General features: G+C 46.5%; 1 protein-coding gene across 5 annotated transcripts in view; it reads left to right on the top strand.

The window, feature by feature from the left end:
- Positions 1–20,940, top strand: part of LOC119170521 (polyamine-transporting ATPase 13A3) — a 1,084,416-nt gene extending 1,063,476 nt beyond the window's left edge. For all 5 annotated transcript variants that reach the window (XM_075890967.1, XM_075890969.1, XM_075890968.1 and 2 more), the window contains one exon: positions 20,706–20,940. In XM_075890967.1, coding sequence (XP_075747082.1) covers positions 20,706–20,876 — 171 coding nt within the window. In that variant the 3' untranslated portion in view covers positions 20,877–20,940. The remainder of the gene's footprint in view (positions 1–20,705) is intronic.
- The last annotated feature ends 2,799 nt before the right edge of the window (positions 20,941–23,739 follow it).

Below are 23,739 nucleotides of genomic sequence, written 5' to 3' on the forward strand. Positions count from 1 at the left end.
GTCAATGCAGCATCACCTCCGGGAGCTGCATCATCTAGTTTTCCCACGGCAGGTGGGTAGTCGGCGACGTTGGTCGGTGAAATCGGGGCGTGCGAGACGACGGGCGACGGGTGAGCGGTGAACGGGGCTGGTGAGCTAGCTTGCAGAGGTGGAGAGCGACGACGATAAGCGGCATAGAAGGAACGTCTTCACTGGTGGCCTGAGGTGACCCCGGTAAGTTTAAAAGTGTCCATGATCCCTCTCTGGGCGATGGGTGTACCCATAGGATGCCTAATGCCGATACCACCAAGTGTTACAATGGCGGGCCACGTATCCAATACGGTGGTAGTTGAAAAAAATTGGGGGATCGTGAGCAGTCCTCCACTCGGCTGGATTGCGAGGGCGCGCCGGAAGGTTTTGGCTTTGGGCATACAAAGCAGAGGATCGGCGACGGTCGATCGGCTCAGAGGGAGCTGTAGTGCACTCAGAGGCCACTCAAATATTGGAAAGCTCTTGTCGCACAATGGCATGTACCAGTGGCACCATCTGAGTGCTAGTCACAACAACAGAGCACTTGGACGCAGGAGACAGAGCTTCAAGTTCATGTCTGATGATCTCGGTCACGTGCTCTGCTGTTAACGGCGTCTGTAAAGCAGGCCCGTCTTGGCGCGACCAGGTTGCTGCTGTGTTCGGTAGTCGAGTGAAATTATGGGTAACACTTCGACTTTTTGCAACCTCAAAACGCTGGTACTCCTTGATCATGGCATCGACCGTGTTACAGTCCTTCCATATAAGAAGGTTGAATGCATCATCTGCAATGCCTTTCAATATGTGTGCTACTTTTTCGGTTTCTTCTATACTATTGTCCGTTTTTCGGCAAAGGGCAAGCACGTCCTGTATGTAAGTCACGTAGGACTCTGATGACGTTTGCGCACGAGATGCCAACTCCTTCTTGGCCGCTGCCTTTCTACCCACAGACTCACCGAAAAGGGTGCGCATCTTTTCCTTGCACGCATCCCAGCTTCCAATTTCATCTTCGTGGTTCTCGAACCACACATTTGTTGTTCCTTTCAAGTAGAACAGGATGTTGACCAACAAGAGTTTGATCCCAGCGGTAATTCTTACTTGTACGTTCATACAACGGCAACCGTTCCTCAATGTCGACATCATCTGTGCCACAGAGCGTGCCAGGATCTTTCAGCTGTGGAAAGACAACAGTTGTTTTTGTAGTCGCCTCGTCGGGAGCGGGTCCCTGGTTTCCCATGGTGGAAAAATCCAAGTGTCGGCCACTGTGGAGCTCCGTTATATCTTGTTGTGCCCGCACCACCACCAAAGGTCACGGGGGTGAGAGACTGAATGAAATAAATATATTTACAAAATATACAGGGAGAGTCAGAGGCAGCTGCAGCCAAGATGGAGGTACAACAGCAACAACAACACGAGCATGGTCGCTTTCATCGCCTTCGTCGTCTATGATGCTCTTTTGTATCCGATGTCGTGTAACGATATGATCAAGAAAAAGAAGGCCAACATAAAGTCACTCTATCAAAAGTGTATTTGCCTTATCTACAATTGATTTCTGCTTTGGCAACACTACAAGAGTATTAGAAATTATTCGTATGCGCTCCTCCTCCATCAAGCTCTTTTACCCCAAATGGGCCCTACTTGTCTACCAGCTAGGCGATTCGAATGTGCACAAAATTTCTTCGTTTGAATGCAAAATAGCGTCATCGCGATCCGGGCATCTCGAATTCTCGTTAGTCTTATCCATAGTGCTGAAGCTGTAGCCTGCAGGGTTTACTTTTGTCACTCTACCCGGAAAAAGTCGCGCTTCCAAGCTCACTACGACACACTCAACTCCGTTGAAGATGCCCGGAAGACATACAACGGACCAGTGGGACGAGTATTTGGAATAACCAGAGTGTTCCTTTTCAACACTTCCCAAGAGTGCCTTGAAATCAGCTGTATCTTTTTCCGACAGCCTATTGTTGTGGCCGTGCTGATCATCTGAAGACAATTCGCTTTCGCTGCTTTCTTCGGAGTGGTCATCTTCAAGAAAGACCCCTTGTTAGGTCGTCTAGCTCTGATACCGAAATCAGAGCTCGCCTAATTTCCAGTTGCCCGTTTTCTCATCCTGCTGGCATCTGCCACTTCGGCAACTGATGTACTTTTCCCCGCTAAGACATCCAGTCTTTGTTCTCTTGGTATCCTGTTCTGTAGTCCCCCTTTTCTTTAGATATTTCATTCCTCCAAGAAAACATCCCCTAGGACATCTGTCATGAAACTAAAGCTTTTCTCGAATACTGAATACGTTTCACATACTATTCCACGGTTTAACGGGTATTCACAAAATGAATTACACATTGAAGCCTACTACATATCTGCTCATACTGACCACCAACGTTAATTCGGCGTGAGTTCCCTGCCAGAATTAACGTTTCTAAATATAATTTTTTTCACGATCAGTAGAGCAGCCGAACACTCTACCTCAAGAAGAAATTGTAGCCACTCCCAGGGAAATATTCATCGTCGTGCTTCAAGATCACATTTATTTGTAGCCTCATTACAGATCGAAAAGTTAATTAGAGCGCGAAAACTTGACACGATCACTCACACACGCACACACCCATGCATCAAACACACAGCGCTCACTTCCAACTGATTTATTGATAGCTCGAAGGCTTGAGTATATACAGGACACATTGTGCGCACACACACCAAAGAAGGCCGTGTGTGCGTGTGTGAGTGATCGTGTCAAGTTTTCGCGCTCTAATTACCTTTTCGAAATGATCTACCAACTAGCCCAACAACAAGTTCTCTCATTACAGTTCATTTGTTTCTTATGGTAGTATACGCTTGAATTTGTTTTTTCACGTCGTGATTTCTGTATATATATATATATATATATATATATATATATATATATATATCGAACGCGTTATTCGAAGGTCGTAGGTTCGATTCCTGCTCACGGCTGGTTATTTTTTCATCCACTTTTCTTTCTTCTTATTTACATTCCATTGGTTTTATTAACTTCCCCTGTACATTCCTTGGCATTACTGTCTGTTATATCTCTATAATATTGTGTTAAAACACGGAAAAACGAGCCCTTAGGTATGCACTTCTGTCCCTTATATATATATATACATATATATATATATATATATATATATATATATATATATATATATATATATATATATATATATATATATATATATATATATATATATATATATATATATATATATATATATATATATATATATATTATTATTACGGGGAGAAGTCGTAGGAAAAATACCTTTACTTTTGGTAAATAGGCAGGCATACAATATGGAGCCAAGTCTGCACGAGCTCGCCCTAAACATCGTCCTCTTTTCTACAATGTTCATTTGTGGCACCCCGTAGCATCACCCCCGGCGGCGAAGGCACCGTCTCGGTGCTTGGTTGGTCCGGGTAATATCACTTCAGCCGAGTGACGTGAACAACATCTGAACACGATCGCGCGCCTGTGGCGTTAAGAGGTTCAATTTCATATGTCACGTCGGTGACTCGGCGCACCACACGGTACGGACCCGAGTACGGTGAAGTCAGCTTTTTGCACAGGACAACTTACCGCGACAGCGTCCAGAGAAGGACTGTGTCACCTTGACTGAAGTGGACATCACTATGGCACGCGTTGTAAACCTGTCGTTCTTGTTCCTGCGAATCGCTCAGACGCCGGCGAGTGATCTCACGTGCCTCTAGAGCTCTATAGATCACATCGCGGGCATATTCTGAGGTGTGGCTAACGGCAGGAAGGAGCGTGTCGAAAGGCAACGTAGGTTCTCGTCCGTACAGGAGGAAAAATGGCGAGAAACCTGCACTGTCATGCCGAGACGTATTATAGGCAAATGTTACAAATGGAAGGGTGGAGTCCCAGTCACGATGGTCGGAAGAAACGTACATGGCGAGCATGTCCGTGATGGTTCTATTTAGCCGCTCCGTGAGCCCGTTGGTTTGAGGATGATACATCGTTGTGAACTTGTGCTTTGTAGCACAAGAGTGTAATACGTCTTGGATAACTTGTGATAAAAAGTAGCGACCCCGATCGGTAAGCAGTTGCCGAGGAGCGCCGTGGTGTAATATGACGTCTTCTAGAAGAAAGTCGGCAACGTCGGTCGCACAACTGGTAGGAAGGGCCCGCGTGATGGCATACCGAGTGGTGTAATCCGCGGCGACTGCTATCCACTTGTTCCCGCTTGCCGATAAAGGGAACGGTCCTAGTAAGTCAACACCTACCCTATAAAATGGTTCGGATGAGATCTGAAAGGACTGAAGGCGTCCCGCTGGAAGGGTTGCTGGTTTTTTTTTGCGGTGTTGACAGGATTTGCATGAGGCGACGTAACGGCAGACAGATCGGTAAATACCGGGCCAAAAGAAGCGACGTCGAACGCGGTCTTAAGTTCTTGAAACTCCCAGGTGACCAGCTGTCGGAATTTCATGAAACTGTGCAAGGACAGTCTGACGCATATGTTGTGGTATGACCAACAGCAGCTCAGGTCCGTCAGGATGCATGCTGTAGCGATATAAGACGCCATCTTGGAGCAGGAACATACGGAGAGACGGAGGAGTTGTGAGACCACTAAGCCGAAGGATTATATCTCTGAGGTGAGGATCACGGCGTTGCTGATCTCCGATGTTGCTAAACGCGGAAAGTGACAAAACGCAAGTAGACTCATTGCTCTCAGAAAGGTCTGCTGGGTCTACTGGATGACGTGACAAGCAATCAGCATCCTCATGGTGGCGACCTGTTTTGTAGACAATCATGTAGGAATATTCCTGTAGCCGTAGAGCCCACCGGCCGAGACGTCCACTAGGATTTTCAAGGACGACAACCAGCATAAGGCGTTAAGATCAGTGACAACCGTGAACGGGCGTCCATACAAATACGGCCGAAATGTAGTCACTGCCCGGACGAGTGCGAGGCATTCGCGTTCTGTGATGGAGTAATTTCGCTCTGTTGGCGATAAAAGACGGCTAGCGTATGCAATAACGCGCTCGCAGCCATGCTGTCGTTGGGACAAAACGGCTCCGATTCCGTGGCCGCTGGCGTCGGTACGCACTTTCGTTGGAGCGCATATATCAAAGTGGTCGAGAATCGGTGGCGTCGTAAGTCTACTCGTCAGTTCAACAAATGCTCTGGTTTGTTCGGGTCCCCACACAAAAGTCACATTTTTTTTAGTAGTTCCGTGAGCGGGCGTGCTACGCCAGCGAAATTTCGCACAAATCTATGAAAGTAAGAACGAAAACCCACAAATCTTTGAACGTCGTTCGCAGAGGTCGGCACAGGGAAATCTTTGACGGCACGGATTTTCAGAGGATCGGGACGAACACCAGAAGAATCGACAAGGTGTCCAAGGACAGTGATCTGCCGGCGGCTGAAGTGACATTTCGACGAGTTTAGTTGGAGCCCTGCTTCGCGGAAAACCGAAAGAATATTTGAGAGACGCTCAAGGTGAGTTTCGAAAGTTGGCGAAAAAACAATGACGTCATCAAGGTAGCATAAGCAGATTGACCACTTGAAACCGTGAAAAAGAGCGTCCATCATTCGTTCCTATGTAGCCGGGGCATTGCATAACCCGAACGGCATTACTTTGAACTGATAGAGCCCGTTGGAAGTTATAAATGCCGTCTTTTCAGTGTCCAGATCATCAACTCATATCTGCAAGTACCCGGTACGAAAGTCAATGGAAGATAAATAATTTGCTCCACTAAGGCAGTCAAGAGCGTCATCTATCCGCGGCAGAGGATACATGTTTTTTTTTGTAACCTTGTTAAGATTTCTGTAGTTGACACAGAAGCGCCAGCTGTTATCATTCTTTTTCACAAGCACAACGAGCGAAGCCCAAGGACTTGAAGAAGGTTCAATGATGTCTTGGGCAAGCATCTTGTCGAATTCGTGCTGGAGCACGTGGTGCTCGGTGGAGGAAACCCGATAGGTTAGCCGGTGTACTGGATTTGCATCACCGGTGTTGATCGGAGGCTTTACGATGGTCGTTTGACCTAAGGGTCGCTCTCAGAGATCAAAGACGTCATGATACGACGCAAGAAGGTCCCGAAGCACAGACACATTCTCGGCCGGGAGATCAGAGGCAATCATTTGAGTTATGCAGTCTAGTGTACTGCGCGACTGAATACTTGCAGATGACGGTGTATCCATTGTTAAGGCCGATATGTGGTAGCCGCCGGCCGGGGAAAGGGTTGCAAAGGATATATTCCTTGTGGCAGCACTTCAGAGCAAACTCCAAAGTTCACCATAGGGAGACATGCCACGTTGTCCTTCATTGTGATGATGGTGTGGGGGAACGCGACATTGAGCGAACAGAGTACTGTAGGATTAGGTGGAATGACATAATCGCCGTCAGCCACAGGTGGATCAGAAGAGACGTCGATATACGTCACAGCTTGACAAGATATATATAGGCGAACAAAGTCGGCGCAGGATCAGGAGTGTCAACGGCGTGTGGTAGCACGAGCTGAACAACACCAGCAGAACAGTCAATTGGGGCGGAGTGCTCCGACACAAAAACGAGTCCTAAAATGATGTCATGTGGGCAGTGGTTCAGTACGTAAAACAGAACAGTGCTATGACGTCCAGCAACAGTGGCACAGGCGGCACACATCCCGGTAACCGCTGGTGTTGCACCATCAGCTACTTGGACAAGAGTGATCGGAGCAGGAGTGAGCACTTTCTTGAGTCGAGCTCAAAGGCTGGAGTTCATGACTGATATGTGAGCGTCGGTGTCAATGAGTGCTGCCACAGAAGTACTATCAACTTTAATCAAATTGTTGTGTCCGGGTATCGTGTGTAGAGGAATTTCGGGTCGGGTCGTCGAAGAAGGCTCACCTCTAGGAGCGGCGCCCGTCAGTGTTCCGGGGACTGGTGGTAGGAGGGTGAGGGGGAGCGATGTCGGTTATTTGAGCGGGACATGCGTCCAGAGGGTGACGGGGAGTGGCTTGGTTGGGCGGGCCTCGATGGCGAAGCATCATTTTCTGCCGTGTAGAGCAGCATCCGAGAGCCAGCAGGTGAGCGTCGGGTGTTGGCATAATGCGACCATGGCTGCCAACCCCAGAAAGTGCGGCAATGACGTGAAATATGGCCGACTCGTGCACAGTTAAAGCAAATCGGCCTGTCATCGAAAGTTCGCCATTTTGCCGGGTTCCGGTACGTGGGCGGTTGTTCGGTCCGCGGGACTTATTAGGTGTACTGGGCAGTCGGTAGTCAGGTCGGTTAACGGGGCATAGCGTCTGAAGTCCGGCGTTGGTCAGTTCCTGGCGTACGACACTCTTGATCAAAGAAATCGCGGCGCGACAGTCGTCAGCGGCCTGGACTTGCTCAGACAGGAGAGATGCTGCCTCGATTTCGTGGCGCACGATGCGCACGACATTGTCGGAAGCAGCAGGGGCTGGTGGCAAACGGACGTCCTCGCAGGTAGATGTTTCAGCCGTGTTGGGAAGACGCGAAAAGTTTGGAGTGATACGGCGACTTTTCGCGTCTTCGAAGCGTCGGCATTCATTAATAACGTCGTCTACGGTCGATGAGTTTCGAATACGGGGACATTGAAGGCGTCATCGGCGATTCCATTGAGGATGTGCGCGACCTTTTCAGATTCCGGCATCTCGTCATCAACATTCCGGCATAGGGAGAGCACATGTTGTATGTATGTGACGTATGACTCGGTGCAGGACTGGAGTCGGCACGCTAGTTCTTTCTGCGCAGCACGACGACGCCCGATAGGCTTGCTGAAGAGTTCGATGAGTTTCTGCTTACAGATGTCCCAACTCGTGATATCTTCCTCGTGGTTAGAAAACCAAACTTTACCTGTACCATCAAGGTAGAAAATAATATTGGACAACATGAGCGTCGGATCTCAGTTGTAGAAAGTGCTCACCCTTTAGTACAGCTGAAGCCATTCCTCCACGTCAGTACTGTCACTGCCCGAAAAAGTTCCTGGGTCACGCTGTTGAGTCAGGATGACGGTGCGGTTAGTAGCAGCTGAATGCGGTGCTGTTGGTTGCTGCGTAGTTGGACGAAGCACGGTTGGGGTAGTCTCCGAAGAATCCTCGTGCTCGTCTTGATCAGGCATCGCACAGGCGGCCAAGGAACGTCCGCTGCGTAGAATCGTCGTGGTGTTGACTGTTGGAAGACCCACACTCTCCACCAAAATGTCACGGGGAGAAGGCGTCTGAAAAATACCTTTACTTTTAGTAAACAAGCAGGCATACATACAATATGGAGCCCAGTCTGCACGCGCTCGCACTAAACATCGTCCTCTTTTCTACAAATTTTCATTTGTGGCACCCCGTAGCAATATAAATCTATTATATATATATATATATATATATATATAGTCCAGTAGATCCTTCGTGAGCGCTCACAACGTGGTTTATGTCGACGTTTCGGCCTAGAGTCTGGCCTTCATCAGGATTAAAGATACAGTTTGTTGGTACTCAGCTTTACACAATCTCAAATCAGGGGACAAGAAAAGAGGAAAAAAGACAGGAAAGAAAAAAAGAAAAAAAAAAAGAAAAAAAGGAAAAAAAGAAAAAGAAAAGAAAAAGAAGAAAAAGAGAAGAAGAGAAAAATAATATACGGTGAACTCCCCTCGGGCGCCCCCCTTCCACTCTTCCTTCCACTTCCCCCTTCATCTCTCTCCCCCTTCTGCCCTTCACCTTCTGATGTCAGCGGTCTGTGTATGTTTCCTTTCACTAACATCAGAAACATCAGAAAGGTGAAGGGGAGAAGGGGGAGAGAGATGAAGGGGGAAGTGGAAGGAAGAGTGGAAGGGGGGCGCCCAAGGGGAGTCCACCGTATATTATTTTTCTCTTCTTCTTCTCTTTTTTCTTCTTTTTCTTTTTTTCTTTTTTTCTTTTTTTCTGTCTTTTTTCCTCTTTCCTTGCCCTCTGATTTTAGATTGTATAAAGCTGAGCACCAACAAACTGTATCTCTAATCCTGATGAAGGCCAGACTCTAGGCCGAAACGTCGAAATAAACCACGTTGTGACCGCTCACGGAGGATCTACTGGACTATATGCAACGCTACGGCCACTCAACCACCATGCCTGCCTATATATATATATATATATATATATATATATATATATATATATATATATATATATATATATATATATATATATATATATATATATATATATATATATGGGGGGGGGGCGTGTGTGCACGTGTTTATTATATTTGAACATATTCTACTATGTATGCTCTGCTAATTACGTGTCACCACTCCATGCTTTATTTCTTTTGTACACTGCAGTGATAATGGCTTGTGGTCATTCTGCATTTCTCTCTCTTTTTTTATTCTTATGAAATGTATTGCGTTTTAAAATATGTATTTAAATGCTATCTCCCTACTACATTAAGTTCCACGTGGGCGCTGTAGGTATCGGAAATAAATAGGAAGCCGTTGAAAAAGTTCCGTCACTGTTTAATACTCTCCTTCAATTCAATCCTCGATTTTATTGTTGCACAGGCAATTGGTGTTTCAGCATGGATGTACAGTGTCTTCGAAAGATCGACTCTTTTCATTCCGCCAAAAGTTAACGCCACCATATTTTCAGTCTACGGAGAACGGTGACATTCAGAGGTTGCAGTAGAGCAGTCACAGTCGGTGGGGGTGTGACGAATTACTTTATTTCCAATGCATATATGAAAAAGATCAAGGCTAATGTATTAACTGTAACTGTCTCCGGTGAGTTCTCGACCACCATGTCTTTTCAATATGGGAAACATGAATGACATGAACCAGTCCTCGAAGTCATGATGATCCAATTAGCTAGATTTCACTTGATTACGGTGGGCCCCCTCTGGTTCATTTTATGTTCATGTCAACGAAATCTGTTTGTACTTGAAGTAAAGTGAAGCCAAATTTCCCGCAGCACTTTCGTAAATCAAACTAGAAGGGCAGGTTTTTCATGCACAACCATTTTCAGATACTTCGCTCCTGTTTTAATTATAACGTTTTGGTTCTCTGTATCATCCTGTACATTTTTCTTGTAGTTTGAAAGATATTTCTCCATATTATCATCCAGCTCTCTCCAGATGGTCGAAAATTGTGTCAATCACTCCTGCATAGGTTGATGCCCTTCCATGTGTGATGTCTTTTGACACGTACAGCTTACGGACCACGCGAGCGCATTGCCGAAAGCCTTTTCGCCACACTTGTTCTACAGTAGCCGCGATCGACAGCACACAGCGCCCTGAAAGCATCCCTCCCCTAATCGATTGCCTGTCTGTTTTCCGATTTGGTACAAACAATTTTCACAGTTAGCTTTTCAATGCGACGTCCTTTTGGCATCTGCGTTTGTCAGCTTCTGCTTGGCCAGCAGTTTATGAGCATAACTGTTATCAGTCGTAATCTTTATCACAAAGTAACACCTAGCCAACAGAACGCTGTTTAGGGCACGTCGTGATAGTTTTGATCCTCCTATGAAAACAGCAATATGATGTTCATACTGCAGATAAGCGCTTCCCGTGAAAACAGCGAAATAACAATGCACCACGTGGCAGTAAAAAACTGGAAGGCCAGTGAATTCGAAGAAGACCCGTTTCCGGCCCAGAACTGCGATCGAAGGTAGATGGCGCACTACTATGCGGCGTGGACAGGCAGTTTGCTACGCGCTCGCGTGGCCTGCAAACTTTTGTGGTCGACTGAGCGTGTTGTTGACACGTACGGCTTGGGACATTTCATGATGAATTTGTCATTTTTGTAGTAACCTACTGCGACAGGCAGCCGCAGTATGAACGACACGCTAGCTGGTGGTGGAAAAGCGTTCGCTGGTAGCACCACTGCATTATATAGTGCAGAGAGGAAGGGGTTAGGGCAAGCGAAACATGACGATACCTGTGATATAAGCGTTAGTAACAGATGAGTGTGCACGAACGTGCTCCCGCACAGCTGGCTTCGCTGGCCCACAGCAACGAACACAAATAAAACATAACATTCATTCCCTCCTAATTTAGTAGCGTTGTGTCTGCTTCCGAATTCGTCGCCACCACCGCAAAAGAGGCTGCGCAAGCTGAGTTGTCTCTGTGGTTGCGTCGACGTCAGCAACCTGCTGTGACGGTTGAGCCGACCCATGATTCAAGCCCGGCAGTGCCTGTTCAGTCGTACTCTGTACATCAGCGGCACGACTCTCCGGCGCTTGCAGAGACTCGCTGGTCGTGCCAGTCGAAATGGCAGTACTAGTGCCAGTTCACCCGTGCGGCTTTTCCCTTGCCGAGGTTCCAATAGCACTACTTCTAGGCATACCGTCATGACGGTGGCGTACTTTGTCAAGATGATGTTGCACAACTCCGGCTTGAGTTTCCGCCTTCACCATCCTGGCTCCAGACTGATTGTGCGTGCCCTGGTGTCCACTTTGGTCTGGTGACATAATTGCGCACCTATATACACTGTTCCCTGGCGAGACCGCCCAGTCGTCTGTGCCTGTTAATGAAGACGCAGACCTGGCCGGCAAACATTTGTCTGTGCGCGAACGGAACTGGTAGCCCGTAGCTCTGATGGAGGCTTCCTTTGCCTTTGGGGGTACATCTGTAATTGAACAACTAGCACCTATTCTGTCATTCTATGCAACCCATTCTTTACAGTTCTTTGGCCCGCCACGGTAGTCTAGTGGCTAAGGTACCCGGCTGCGGACCCACAGGCCACGGGATCGAATCCCGGCTGTGGCGGCTCCATTTCCGATGGAGGCGGAAATTTTTTAGGCCCAAGTGCTCAGATTTGGGTGTACGTTAAAAAAACCACAGGTGGTCCAAGTTTCCAGAGCCCTTCACTACAGTGTCTCTCATAATCATATGGTTGTTTTGGGACATTAAACCCCAAATATCAATCGCCCTTCACAGTTAGAAACGCTCTCTCTTTCGATGGCTCCGTCTGATTAAGAATGGAATGGCGCTATCCGCAGTGCACGACATTATTCCTCTTTACGATCGTGGCGAACTTTTGACTTGTGAATTGAGTGTCATTATAATTTACGGTGATGTGCAGTACGCCGAACCAGCAAAACATGCTTCGCAAGCAGCGAACAGTATTAGTTGTGTTCGTGTGCCTCATGGGAACCACTTCAATTCACTTGGTGTGTGGGTCAACCACCACGAGTATCATCCGACCTGCTATTGACCCTGCAAAATCAATGTGGATCCGGGACCACCTTTCAGTTGTTTCGGGCCAACTAACTGATGTGATTGCTGCCAGCATGGGTGGAGTTTGCACGCAGTTTTAACACTGAGCTGGCACGTCCTCTATATCCCTTGCTAGACCTGGCGCCCACCAACCGATCAATCTCGTTTAAGACCTTGTCTTGGTGTGCGTATCTAGCATTACAGAACTTTACAGTCGCCGTCAGCTTGAGCTTTAGGTTGGCAGGAGGACCTTCGATGAGCCCCAGGTCTGCTGAGAAGACGTCTCCATACTCAGCAAGCAGGTTGTCCACCCTGCATGTGGCCGAACTTGGGATGGCAGGTGAATCCGGTGCCATCATCTGTTCGATTGGTACGCCCATCTTGGTGAGCGCTGTTGTCAGCTCGCGTCCACAGAAGCTCGGTCCTGCACAGTCAAGAGCTATCAGTGGACACGTGACTGGCACATTGGAAAATGCATCGACACTTTTAGCTCTCCTAGCACAAGTAGCTTTCCCGTGTATCACAACTTCATTCGGGTGCCCTTAAGCGTGGCCGCTGTGTGCCATGTTGCTCGAAGATTTGGCGCAATATCGCGCTTACTGGAGACCCTGTGCCAATTCCTATGTGTATTTCGACGTCTCCCCAACGAAACTTGTGCCGTATTGGCGGTTTCAATTAGTTTTTCTTTTTTGTGAGATAACGGTCCACACGGGTGCCGCACTGTCTTCGTCGGTCTCATCATGGCTAGATGTTGTTTGCATGGCTGTGAAATCTTTCACACTCTGAGCCCGTTTTACGCTCTGCCTTTCTGCTGTAAGTGCAACATGGCACATATTAGCCAAGTGCCCATGCCGTCCACAACAAAAACAACACGCTTTAGCGCACTGGCAGGCGCTATCAACATGTCTCGTGCTTCCACATATTCCACACATCAGCTCTGTGCTTCTATTGTAGTGATTTTGAAATACCAGCGACGGGCTTGCACTTTAAGCACTGTCAATGATCCTACGCTCACCTCTTTAGCGACGCTTTCCACCGCCTACGCGGAAATGTCCATAGCTTCGGCCTTTTCCAGCATCAACCAATCCTTCATCAGCAGCTGCTTGTGTAGGATGTTCAAGCGTACGCCGCAAATGTGATCTGTTAATATTCTGTCGAATGTACTACCAAAATTGCAGTTGTCTGCTATGCGCCATATGTCGATGAAGAACGCTTTAACTGTCTTCCCTTCCTGTTTGCAGGGCGTAGAAAACTTGTAGCTCTCTGCTGTTTTGTGTAACTTGGGGTCGTAGTGGCTATTTAGGGCTGCAACTGTTTCGCCATACGTGAGCGAACTGGGGGTTTTTGATGCGATTCAACCAGATAGTTCTTGAACTGTCTGCGTGCTAAGAGCAGCCACTAGCAGCGGTCGTTGCTTCTTCGAATCGGTAATGCCATTGGCTTCAAGATATGCTTCTGCCCTTAAAAGGTATAATTTTTCACTTATCTCTTGTATCTTCGAAGATGGGTAGCTGAAAACTGGTTATGCTGCTCCTTGGTGCTAGCGGTAGTCAAGTTGCGCCGCTGGATGGCGCTACATTCAACGCATGGTCGCTATCCGTGGCACTCATTGCCACTGTAATAACCTACTGCGATAGGCAGCCGCAACATGAACGACACACTTGCTGTTGGTGGAACAATGTTTATTGATAGCACTCCTGCATATATATAGTGCACGGGTGAGGGGGTCAGGGCCAAGGAAACTTGACAATATCTCTGATATGAAAGTCGGTCACAGAAAATTGTGTACGAACGTGCGCGCGCACAGCTGGCTTGGCTGGTCCACAGCAACGAACACAAAGAAAACAAAACTTTTCAAAGGAGACATTTTTCTTTTTAAACGGGCGAGATACGCCTTCACCCCATAACGCAAGTCAAACTCTCATTTGGGAGCCAAACAGAGACATTGTAATGTTGTGTAAGCAATCAACGTCTGCTTCTTCTCTTCCGTAAAAACAGGCTTACGACCAACTTTTTGAGCAAGTCGAATAACTAAACCTTCCTTGGTCTTCAATCACAAGTTGTTCTGATGAAAACTCAATCTAAAAAGACAAAAAAAACAACACATAAACGTGGGTAACACGAAAGCTTAGGTACGGACCTAAAAGAAACAAATTCACACCTTCCCGAAGGGAACCCTGATGGGAAGCGAAGCAGCAGCGTTGCACACGGATGGCGTCGCGGTTTGAACGGCGCTAACGCAGGTGCTGTGGTGAACCTGTCAAGATATGTTTGAAGCGTTGGCTGACGTAGGTCTTGTCGTCTTCAGAGTGTACATGGCTAGAGAGGTGCTGGCGTGCGTTTCGCCTCGACTACGAGGCCTTGTGAACGGAGAAGTGCACGCTGAGAGGTTCAGGCAGACATTCGACGTCGAATTCGGCAAAGACCTGGTCGATTCAGGTTCTCCTTATTGTGGTAGAGGCTTCCCTGGCTCGCGCCTCATCGGGGTTCCAAGCGCGACATCGTCATTCGCGAACGCGATCAGCTTCACTGTTCCAAGCAACGCTGGCAACGGCCTGGTGAGGCCTAAACGCTTCGGTGGATGTTTCAGCGGTTGAAGGTGCGTCGTGTTTGGGCGTCGTCTCTATCGCAGATAAACGAGCCGAAAGAGTGTTACCAGTCGATGTGCTCTCGATTGTTGCTGGTGGTGTGGATGATGAAGCGAGAGAGTGGTGGCACGTAAAGACATCTTTGAATGCGTACGCTAGACACGCGTCAGGATTATTGCTTGTGAACCGAAGAGTAGGCGGTGTAGCGGGTGGCGGTCGCGCAGTGAGCGATAATAGCGGCAGGTGTTGCGCGCGAACGGACGAGGCGGTATCTGTGGGCGCTGCGGTGAGGGCGTGGTAGGTGAAGGAGAGAGTGACGTCAGCGCACACTGCGAGGGGAGCGTGAAGTACACGCGCAGCCGCAGCGTGACCTACGTGACACCGCTTCAACAATCGCGGCAAGCTAGGGAAGCGCGTTGCGGTGCGTTCGTATGGACGCACGGATGTATAGTGTTACACAAGCTAGTCATAGGCTGCTTTTCTTCTAAAAAACAAGAAAAAAAGATGGTTATTAGTACCCGGATACGTTTTAAATACCACCACCAATCACGATTTCTTTGAAAGCACCCGCTGAACAGCATTATTCAACGTTTGTTGAGAATGTTTCCTGTTATAATTCCTCCTCTCTTTCAAATGGTGCAACACCGAAAAACAACAACATTGATATTAAAATAAAAACAGACTGAGGTAACCTTGTGGCAGTTAGCGTGTCTCATATTTACTTCGTGAAGTACAGAACATTTATGTTTCCTTTCCAGTACCTTAAAAAATATGTCTTCAATAAGTATACATTGCAGTTTGTATCATCTTGCATATTAACAATCAGATGTATCGATCTGTTTCAACTGTTTTCTGTTCGAATGGGTGGAGCACACAAATTTTATGGTGCGTCAACAATCTGGGCTAAAACACCATTCAATCAGTCGACCTCAGAATGGCTCCGAAGCCCTGCAACTTCAGCTGACTTCCGCCAATCGGCACGGCATGTAAGGCAAGCTTAGCGCTACTGTATATGCTACCTTTAGGTGTCTCCTAAATGAGCAATGAACAGTAGCTCTAGAAGTATTTGTTGAGTGCATCATAGCTTTTCAGCGGTGCCTGTTGTTGGGTGCGAGTTTTCAATTACAGAAAATGGAGCACGTGTCACTAAGTGAACATGGCAGTCACTAAGTGATCATTAGAAACCTCGACACCAGAAAAACTCGTAAATTCATTATGCATGTGTTCACGTGAGTTTGATCCTAGAAGTAAATACGTTGTGCACCCTGGTTCCTACCCATAGCCATCTAAGAAAAATTTAAGCATTCGGGGAGTTCTGCTACATACGCCATAATAGTCGTCATCTGACTTGCTCGCATTTCTTTTCTTGAAAACCCAGGGCTGCTCACTTTCCCGTCCGGGAATGCTATGTCACACTAATAACGTGCTCGACATTTGTGACGGCGAACTACCGGAACCGTGGTGATAGCACGGGGAAGATACTCGATATAGATTTTGATTATTGTTGCGTAGCAGAAACACTTCCCAAATACTCGATTTTTTTTTCGGATACCCATGGCAGCAGGTGTCATTGTCAGCCAGAACTTCAAAGAACTACCATCCTATCATGATGTAGACGTGCAAAACATAGAGTGCTCCTCGGAGCATTTCACTATGCACTAAATCGGCGATTAAATGTGTGTTTGTGCACCATTTATATATTTGACAACAAAGAAGTCTAGTACTATACATGAACAGACTTCATAAAGTGGTCTAGATAGCTATTCTCTTTTCATGAACACTGTGCACGCTGTTTGTCTTTTTTTTTCTATTATCACCGCATATAAATTTTCCCAGCTGCGCACTAAGCCACGAAACATACGTTGTAAAGTGTGCTAATGGCAGGCAATGCATATGCACGATATACCGCTTGGTAATTCTCAGAGGTTGGCAACTTCAGTGCTTGTTTGTCATAAGGAGCGAGATGGCGCGACGAGCTCGCGTTGGGTTAGCGTTTGGCGCGCTCTGAAGGTTGTCGCCTTCTTCCTCCATGTCTCTCGCACTTCGATGAGCGCCACGGGGAATAATCTTTCCTGCGCGTGCGCTTATCAGACTCGAGATTCGTTAGATGGTTCGGTGACACGTGATCTGATCTCAGGCAACGTTTGTCAGCACGTTCCAGCGTGGTCAAGCGGTGCCAGACTACAAGTTGAGGCAAATAGCAAACTCCAACCATTTTTTTCAGAAACCCCATGTTCCGAAGTCAGACCGGCTTCTTCCTGTGAAGTGAGAAAGTCGGAGATGTGCGGCACTTACATACGCTTATTGTCGTAAGGATAGGGAAGTTAAAGGCCATCGCGGGCGCCCGTGTGACAGGGGTATTACTCGCCTTACGTAAGAGGTTAGCCGCGACCCGTCACAAACGCTGGCAATAGAGGTAGGGCAATGTCCCCGTGGAGCGCTTGGTGTTGATTTAGTCGGAGGTCTGCCCAGAGGACCAGAGCCAGCCAGAGTCTCGAGGAGATATCGAGCAGAGGAGCCGGGGGCTGCTAACAGTAACTTAACATTATTTACAGGTAGCATGTTGCTACATAATGGGGTTAGCATCATGGAAGCCTTCGAGCTTCTCTGAGCTACTTGGATCTTGTAAGAGCGAATAGAGAGGGCCTCGACGCTCGCATTTTATGTCCTGGCTTTTCCAGGATTTCCGGCAGGAAACAAATGGCTTGAATCTACATGTTCCACTGTAAATGTCATGACGATAGTCTTGCGTCTGGAGAGAGTAAGCAAAGCGTTTATTTTATGTTCTGCGCAAGAAAATCTGTGAATGGTATTCTGAAGGCGCTGCGTTAGTGTGCCTCGAGCATGTAACGGAGATGAACAAGCGCATCTAGGCACGTTATACACGAGCGCCATCTGGCAGTAATCTTCGAGAACGAAGGCGTGCAGCCCGCGGAGAAAGATGCGCGCCAGTCACTGAGGTGATAAGGTGTAGAATGCAAAGCGACGGGCAGGTGCCACCACTGTGCCGTTTTAGCAAAGCGTTGGAAAGACCTTCTTGAGCATCGCGTTGCACGGTCAGCGCACGCGTTAAACGCTACAATCTTTAGAGTTACTTGTGGTGCCGTTTGAGGTATCATTAGGGCCGACAAACAGACAAATGTACAGACAGACAGACAGACAGACAGACAGACAGACAGACAGACAGACAGACAGACAGAACAAAATTTTCCGTCGAATGTCCCCAAAAAAAGACTATCGTCTTTAAAAAACAACGGAGGCCAGGACAGTCCAATCAATTTTACCATCTTCACCTCCGCCACCGAAAGAGGAAGGTGAAACGCCGCCTCCTTTCCAACTCACGACAGGGGGATGAGGCACGCCAAGTTCAGCCCATGGCGAGGGAAAAAGAAAACAATGCACACCGCGCATTACACAGCACAGCACGAAGACGTTCAGTCCTACGCAGAAATGAACTCTGTACCCGCTGCAGTGATGACTGTGTCGTTCCAAGTTGTTCACGTGCTCTCGCATTCTTTCCTAAAAGTTCTTTGTTTTACCAATATAGGAACCGGGGCTGTCGGCGCAATGGATCCGCTATACAACGCCCTAAGAATTTTATGCACGTGTGTGATTTTTGGGCCGAGAGATAAAGCTGCCGACAGTGGAGGATGGCTTGTGGGCGATATTAGCCTTAGCCGTTTTCAGTATTCGGGCAGTGACCCCTGCCTTTTTCAGTAACGAGGCAGACTTCTGCCAAATCTTCCCATTTCACGCTATAAGTTGTACATTCCTTGTAGCACACCTCCTACATTTTTTTTACATTTCTACAAGAGCACATAATCAAAGTTGCATTACTGCAGCCAGTATTAGGTGATTTTAGGTGTGAGTTCACCTAGTCATCAACCACCAAGTAGCGTTAAGTGGCAGTTAATTAAACTAGCCAGTGGTTTACCAGTGGCTAGCGAGTAACTAGCCACTGGTAAATATCAGCAATGCTAGCCCATAGTTAGCGCGAGTCACTGTTGGGGAACATTAGCCAGCATTACCTAATACCTACTGCTAACATTCTAAGGGCAGCTGGTCAGTAGAATCTGGCTTTCGCAAGCTCTAGGCACCGATCATCGAAATTCCGTGAATGTAACTCTTCTCCGCAACATTCCCCCCCAACTAAAAAGAATTGTGACACACTTGCCAACAATAAGGTAATACACAAGTCAATACTTAGCAGATGCCAGCCAACGCAAGTCATTACTCGCGACCACTGAGCTAATCGTGCACACCGTGTCCACACGTGATTCCAGTTGGACTAACTGAAAGAGCGTTTTGGCAGGCTTCCGGTCTAGTTTTTAGGGGGTCGTAATTCATATGACGTTGCACATCACAAAAGGAACAAAGAGAGGCACACATACAATGCTGTGTGCGTTTGTCCTTCTCCTCTGTTCTTGTCGGGATGCGCTACAACATATGAATTATCAATTGTGCTTTTCCACCGAAATTTTTATATAGAAGTCCGAAGCATTTTCAGTGCTCACACCCTTCGTGAGCAATACCTAACAAATTTGCCTCATTTGAAGGAATGCATAATTCAGGAATCTTTCACCTACTTGGGTTTAGCTGCACGTTAAAGGGGCTCTGCAATACTTTTTAGGTTTCTATTGCAGGGCATCACTAAAGGAGCCTATTGCCTCTCGAAGTGACTGCTGCGAAAATTTTAAGACTCCCTCCAGTACGAGCGGAGTTACAAAGACTTCTCACACGCGGTAATTGCACTCTCTATTATTTTGTGCTGACAGAAGCGCTCGAAGCTAAGCAGCGAGTGATGATATGGGAAAATAGAATACGGCATGAGCGCCTCATGGCCTTGAGCACTTTGACTCTCTTTTTTTTTTGTTCGAATACACAGGTTTTCGGTGCGATCGTGCGCGAACACGAGAAGTCGCGGCATACTGTGCCAGCTGAATTACCGAAAGAGCTACCTTGCTCAAAGCAGTCAATAGTTCATACCATGGCTCTGACGAGTGATTTTTGTAGCTCATTTCATCATTGGTCAAGAAAAGAGAAAGCGCAGTTGAGGTGATTTCGAGAATTTGTTTTGAATTCCAGGCTGCGTGAAGCGCTACATTGTTCGACTCGCGTTTTCTCGGGAGCCTCGCCTAAACCAGTGGGCAGCATTTTGTGACCATTCTCAAAGAGTGTTGCAGTGCCCTTTTAAGGAACCCCAGGTCAATGAAGAGGAATTTCAACTGAAAATTTGTACCTTTCTGAAAAATGATGGTCATTTACGCTACGCAACTTGTTAATGCACCCCTAAAGTACCACCGGGTGTCGCTTTTGCAAACCGCTTTCTTGAGCATGTTCATCGGGTTTTGCTCGGTACGAATGATTCGGCTCCAGCTGCGCCTCTGATAGGCTCTCTAGGTAATTGCGTTGCTCTTTCGGCGTTGTCTTACAAACCACGTCTACGCCAACACAACACAATTACTACGCTATTGGGGCCCAACACGCACTAAATGCCTACCAACGGGCTTTCACACCCTAATCATTAACTGTATTCTGCTACACTTGCAGTATTCATGCGTTAGGTTTTATTGCTTTAAAACTCTGGGTACACGCTGGTCTCTTTATTTATTCACGTCGACATGCCGGGAAAGATGTCTCAAAATCGGGGCTTCGTGAAATGCACAGCTCCACCGTAATATTTGCCTCTATGCAGAAGGATTAGCAGCCCTTAGCAAATCAGATATCTCCTAAAACAACGGTTCACAAACACAACAGCTATACGCTGGTTAAGTTTTCGGGTCTAACAGCTCTAAAAGACAAATTGGTATGTCTTGCTCTCCAAGTATGAATCCTTTGCATGTAGTTTACCTATGGTGTTACGCGTGATTGGTGAGAACTATGCAATAGGTGGTATGGTGCGAGTCTCCAGAAAAATTGTGATGGTTATTTTTTTTTTGTTCTTTTCTCAGATGTACATCATCAGGAGCACCATTCTCAAAGTCATCTGCAGACGTTTCTTTCTCGAAAGTGGACGAAAATCTCAATATGAGCGTGTGGAAGAAACAATGGGAGAAGAACCTGAATGGCTTTTGTCGAATGCCACCATGGTCGTGCAGATCACCAACTTCGACATGTTTTAGAAACCTGCTTGCATGCAGCTTGACAAACGTGAAACAATACCGCAAGTTATATATATATATATATATATATATATATATATATATATATATATATATATATATATATATATATATATATATATATATATATATATATATATATATATATATATATATATATATATATATATATTGTAGCATCTTGGTATTCAGGAGGAAAGTTGTACTGGTACATGACTTTAAAATAAACTTGAGATTGCTACAAACATTTTCACAACTATGACCAATCTGGTTTCGTTAATACGTACAAAACCGCCCCATACTATGTACAGTGCTCTACCTCGACACACCGGCACGTCTGCGTTTAGTCCGCAGCGATGTTTGCCACTGCATTTGTTTCGATTAGTGTGTGAATGATCCGAGGCATTTTCTCGGTGTTCTATCTCTCTTTTCTGTTTATTACGTTTCGTGCTTTTGACCGAGCCATGTGATGAAGATGAAGAGAACAGGTCAGAGGAACAAACAAACAAACAGTCATGCGCCTTTAATAAACTTATCGAAGGCGTATGGATTTCGAAGACTTTACATTCTGCGCAGTCGACTACAAAGCAAGATGTGAGTTACCTTCTTGGTGGCACAGCGAGACGGCCATCCCGTTGCTACGGACTACAAACTCGATGGTGAGTACCTCGTGTCGACGCCTGATGCGGCAACAATCTAGGCTCTACTAGGAGCTATTGCTGATAAAGCCAATACCACGATGGACGACATCATTTTTAAAGCTACCTTGATAAATAATCTCGATCTGAAGGAGCTTAGTTGACTGCCCGAGCACAATCTTTGCGATACCACTAGCCTCAGAACAAATGTGTTTTCGTCAAAGCAGACGTTCTCAGACGCGCAGTTGCAACCTATTCAAGTTAGCGGTCAGCAAGCCGAGAGCCAAGAAGCTATTTTGAGTGTCGTAGTGGTCTTTCGTAGAAGCAATAGCTTGAAATTCACATTGTATCGCACAACGTATTCTGCCTAGACTTTGCCGAGATAAAAACTAGGGGCGAGGGCGTTTGAATAATACAAGCTTATTTAGTGGCAGCACATAAATCCACCGGGTTTGTTACTGCAAAGCCAGGAAGGGAGGATACGAACTCTGTCATTCAGCTATTGGTAAGAGACGTCTCCAGAAATGTGACAGTTATGGTGGCTGATAACGGATCAGCTTTTTAAAGTTTCAAGCTTTGAATGCGGGCCTAGCAAAAGGGTGCCGAGTTTCGTTTTTCGGCTCCTTATCAGCCCGAAGCCAATTTTCTCGCTGAAAGGTTAATACGGAATTTGAAGATGTTAATTTCTCTCTACCCGCAGCGTTGTCGATTGACCAATATCACCTGAACGTTTCCTTATCACATATTAGCCTAACGTGCGAAGACGTTGCAAAGGAGTTGGAAGAAAATTACGTCCCGCAGGTGAACACTTTAAATGAGGTAGAAGGTACCCACTTGAGACAGCAGTCACGCATCACAATCACTCCTGCATAGGCAGAATACGATGTAGTCCACATTTTGCGGCTTTTGGAACGAGTGCATGGCTTGCTGCTAATAAAGAAGTGGGCGTCTTCAGCAAAGTGTCACTTCGAGAAACGCCATTGTAAGCAGATCACCGCGTGAGATGATGTCCCTCACGACCTTGAAGAAAACCTGGGCAAACGACACCTTTCAATGATACCGGATATTACACCTGAGAATACTGTTTTGGTGCGTAAAGGTCTGTATGCGAAATCTCCGTACATCGGCCCGTACACAGTGCTTAAAATGGCTAAACGAAAAAAAAAATATTGAAGGCATTTTTGTGCGAAGGCATTTTTTAGTTATAAATACTGCAGTTTCCATTCCGAAAGATAGCAGGAGTGGGGCCACAATTTGTTACAAAGAAAGAACAATAATGAAACGCTAATATAATAAAAAAGAAGAATAAATGATAGGCTTGCATGGATATACAACAAAATCTCTCATTAGCGGCGGTCCGTCGCATCGGTATAGTGGCTAAGGTACTCGGCTGCTGAGCCGAAGGTCTCGGGATAGAATCCTGGTGGCGGCGGCTACATTATCGACGAAGGTTAAAATGTTGTAGGCCTGCCTGTGTGCTCAGATATGGCTACCCGATAAAGAATCTCAGGAGGTCGACGTTTCTGAAGCCCTCCACTTCGGCGTCTCTCATAATCATATGGTGATTTTGGGACGTCAAATCCCACATATTACTCAATCAATCTCCTCAGATGCGCACAACAAGAACAACCTTTAAGACAATGCAAGAAATGAAAAGTAATTTCTTAATGAACTCTTCAGGAGTCGATGCACAAAACGAAGCTTCCGAATTTTTAATGAATGGAAAAAAATGAAAACTTAAAACAGTCAATATGTGTCCCGACAAGAATAGTGTTTATTCTATGGGTCTGACTAGCGTCACGTGTATCAGCGGGTGCGAAAGAAAAGAGTGCCTGAATACGGGGTGGCTTGTGGACTATCTTGTTCAACAAAAGTGCGCGTTCGTGTTTGCGCATATGCTCCAAAGGCTGCAATGATCATATGCCCATATGTGATGAAGTTGAGAAGCTGCGATCATAGCGACCACAGATGAATCAGAGAGTTTATCGGCATTCATTGTAGCTGCATTATGACACACGTCAGGTGAGGAGACCATACAGTTGAAGCGTATTCTAAAATCGGATGAATATGTTATTTGTAGCCACTCAGCTTACTTTCTAACTTTGCATAATGCTGTGCAGTTCACTTTGTGCAACAAAGTTTTCGAAGCACTTTTGCAGAGATATGGTTATATTGGCATGCCATTTTACGTTATGTGAAAAAATAAACCCTGATATTTCAAGTCT

This window comes from Rhipicephalus microplus, chromosome 3 (assembly GCF_043290135.1).
Source record: "Rhipicephalus microplus isolate Deutch F79 chromosome 3, USDA_Rmic, whole genome shotgun sequence".
Taxonomy (NCBI): domain Eukaryota; kingdom Metazoa; phylum Arthropoda; class Arachnida; order Ixodida; family Ixodidae; genus Rhipicephalus; species Rhipicephalus microplus.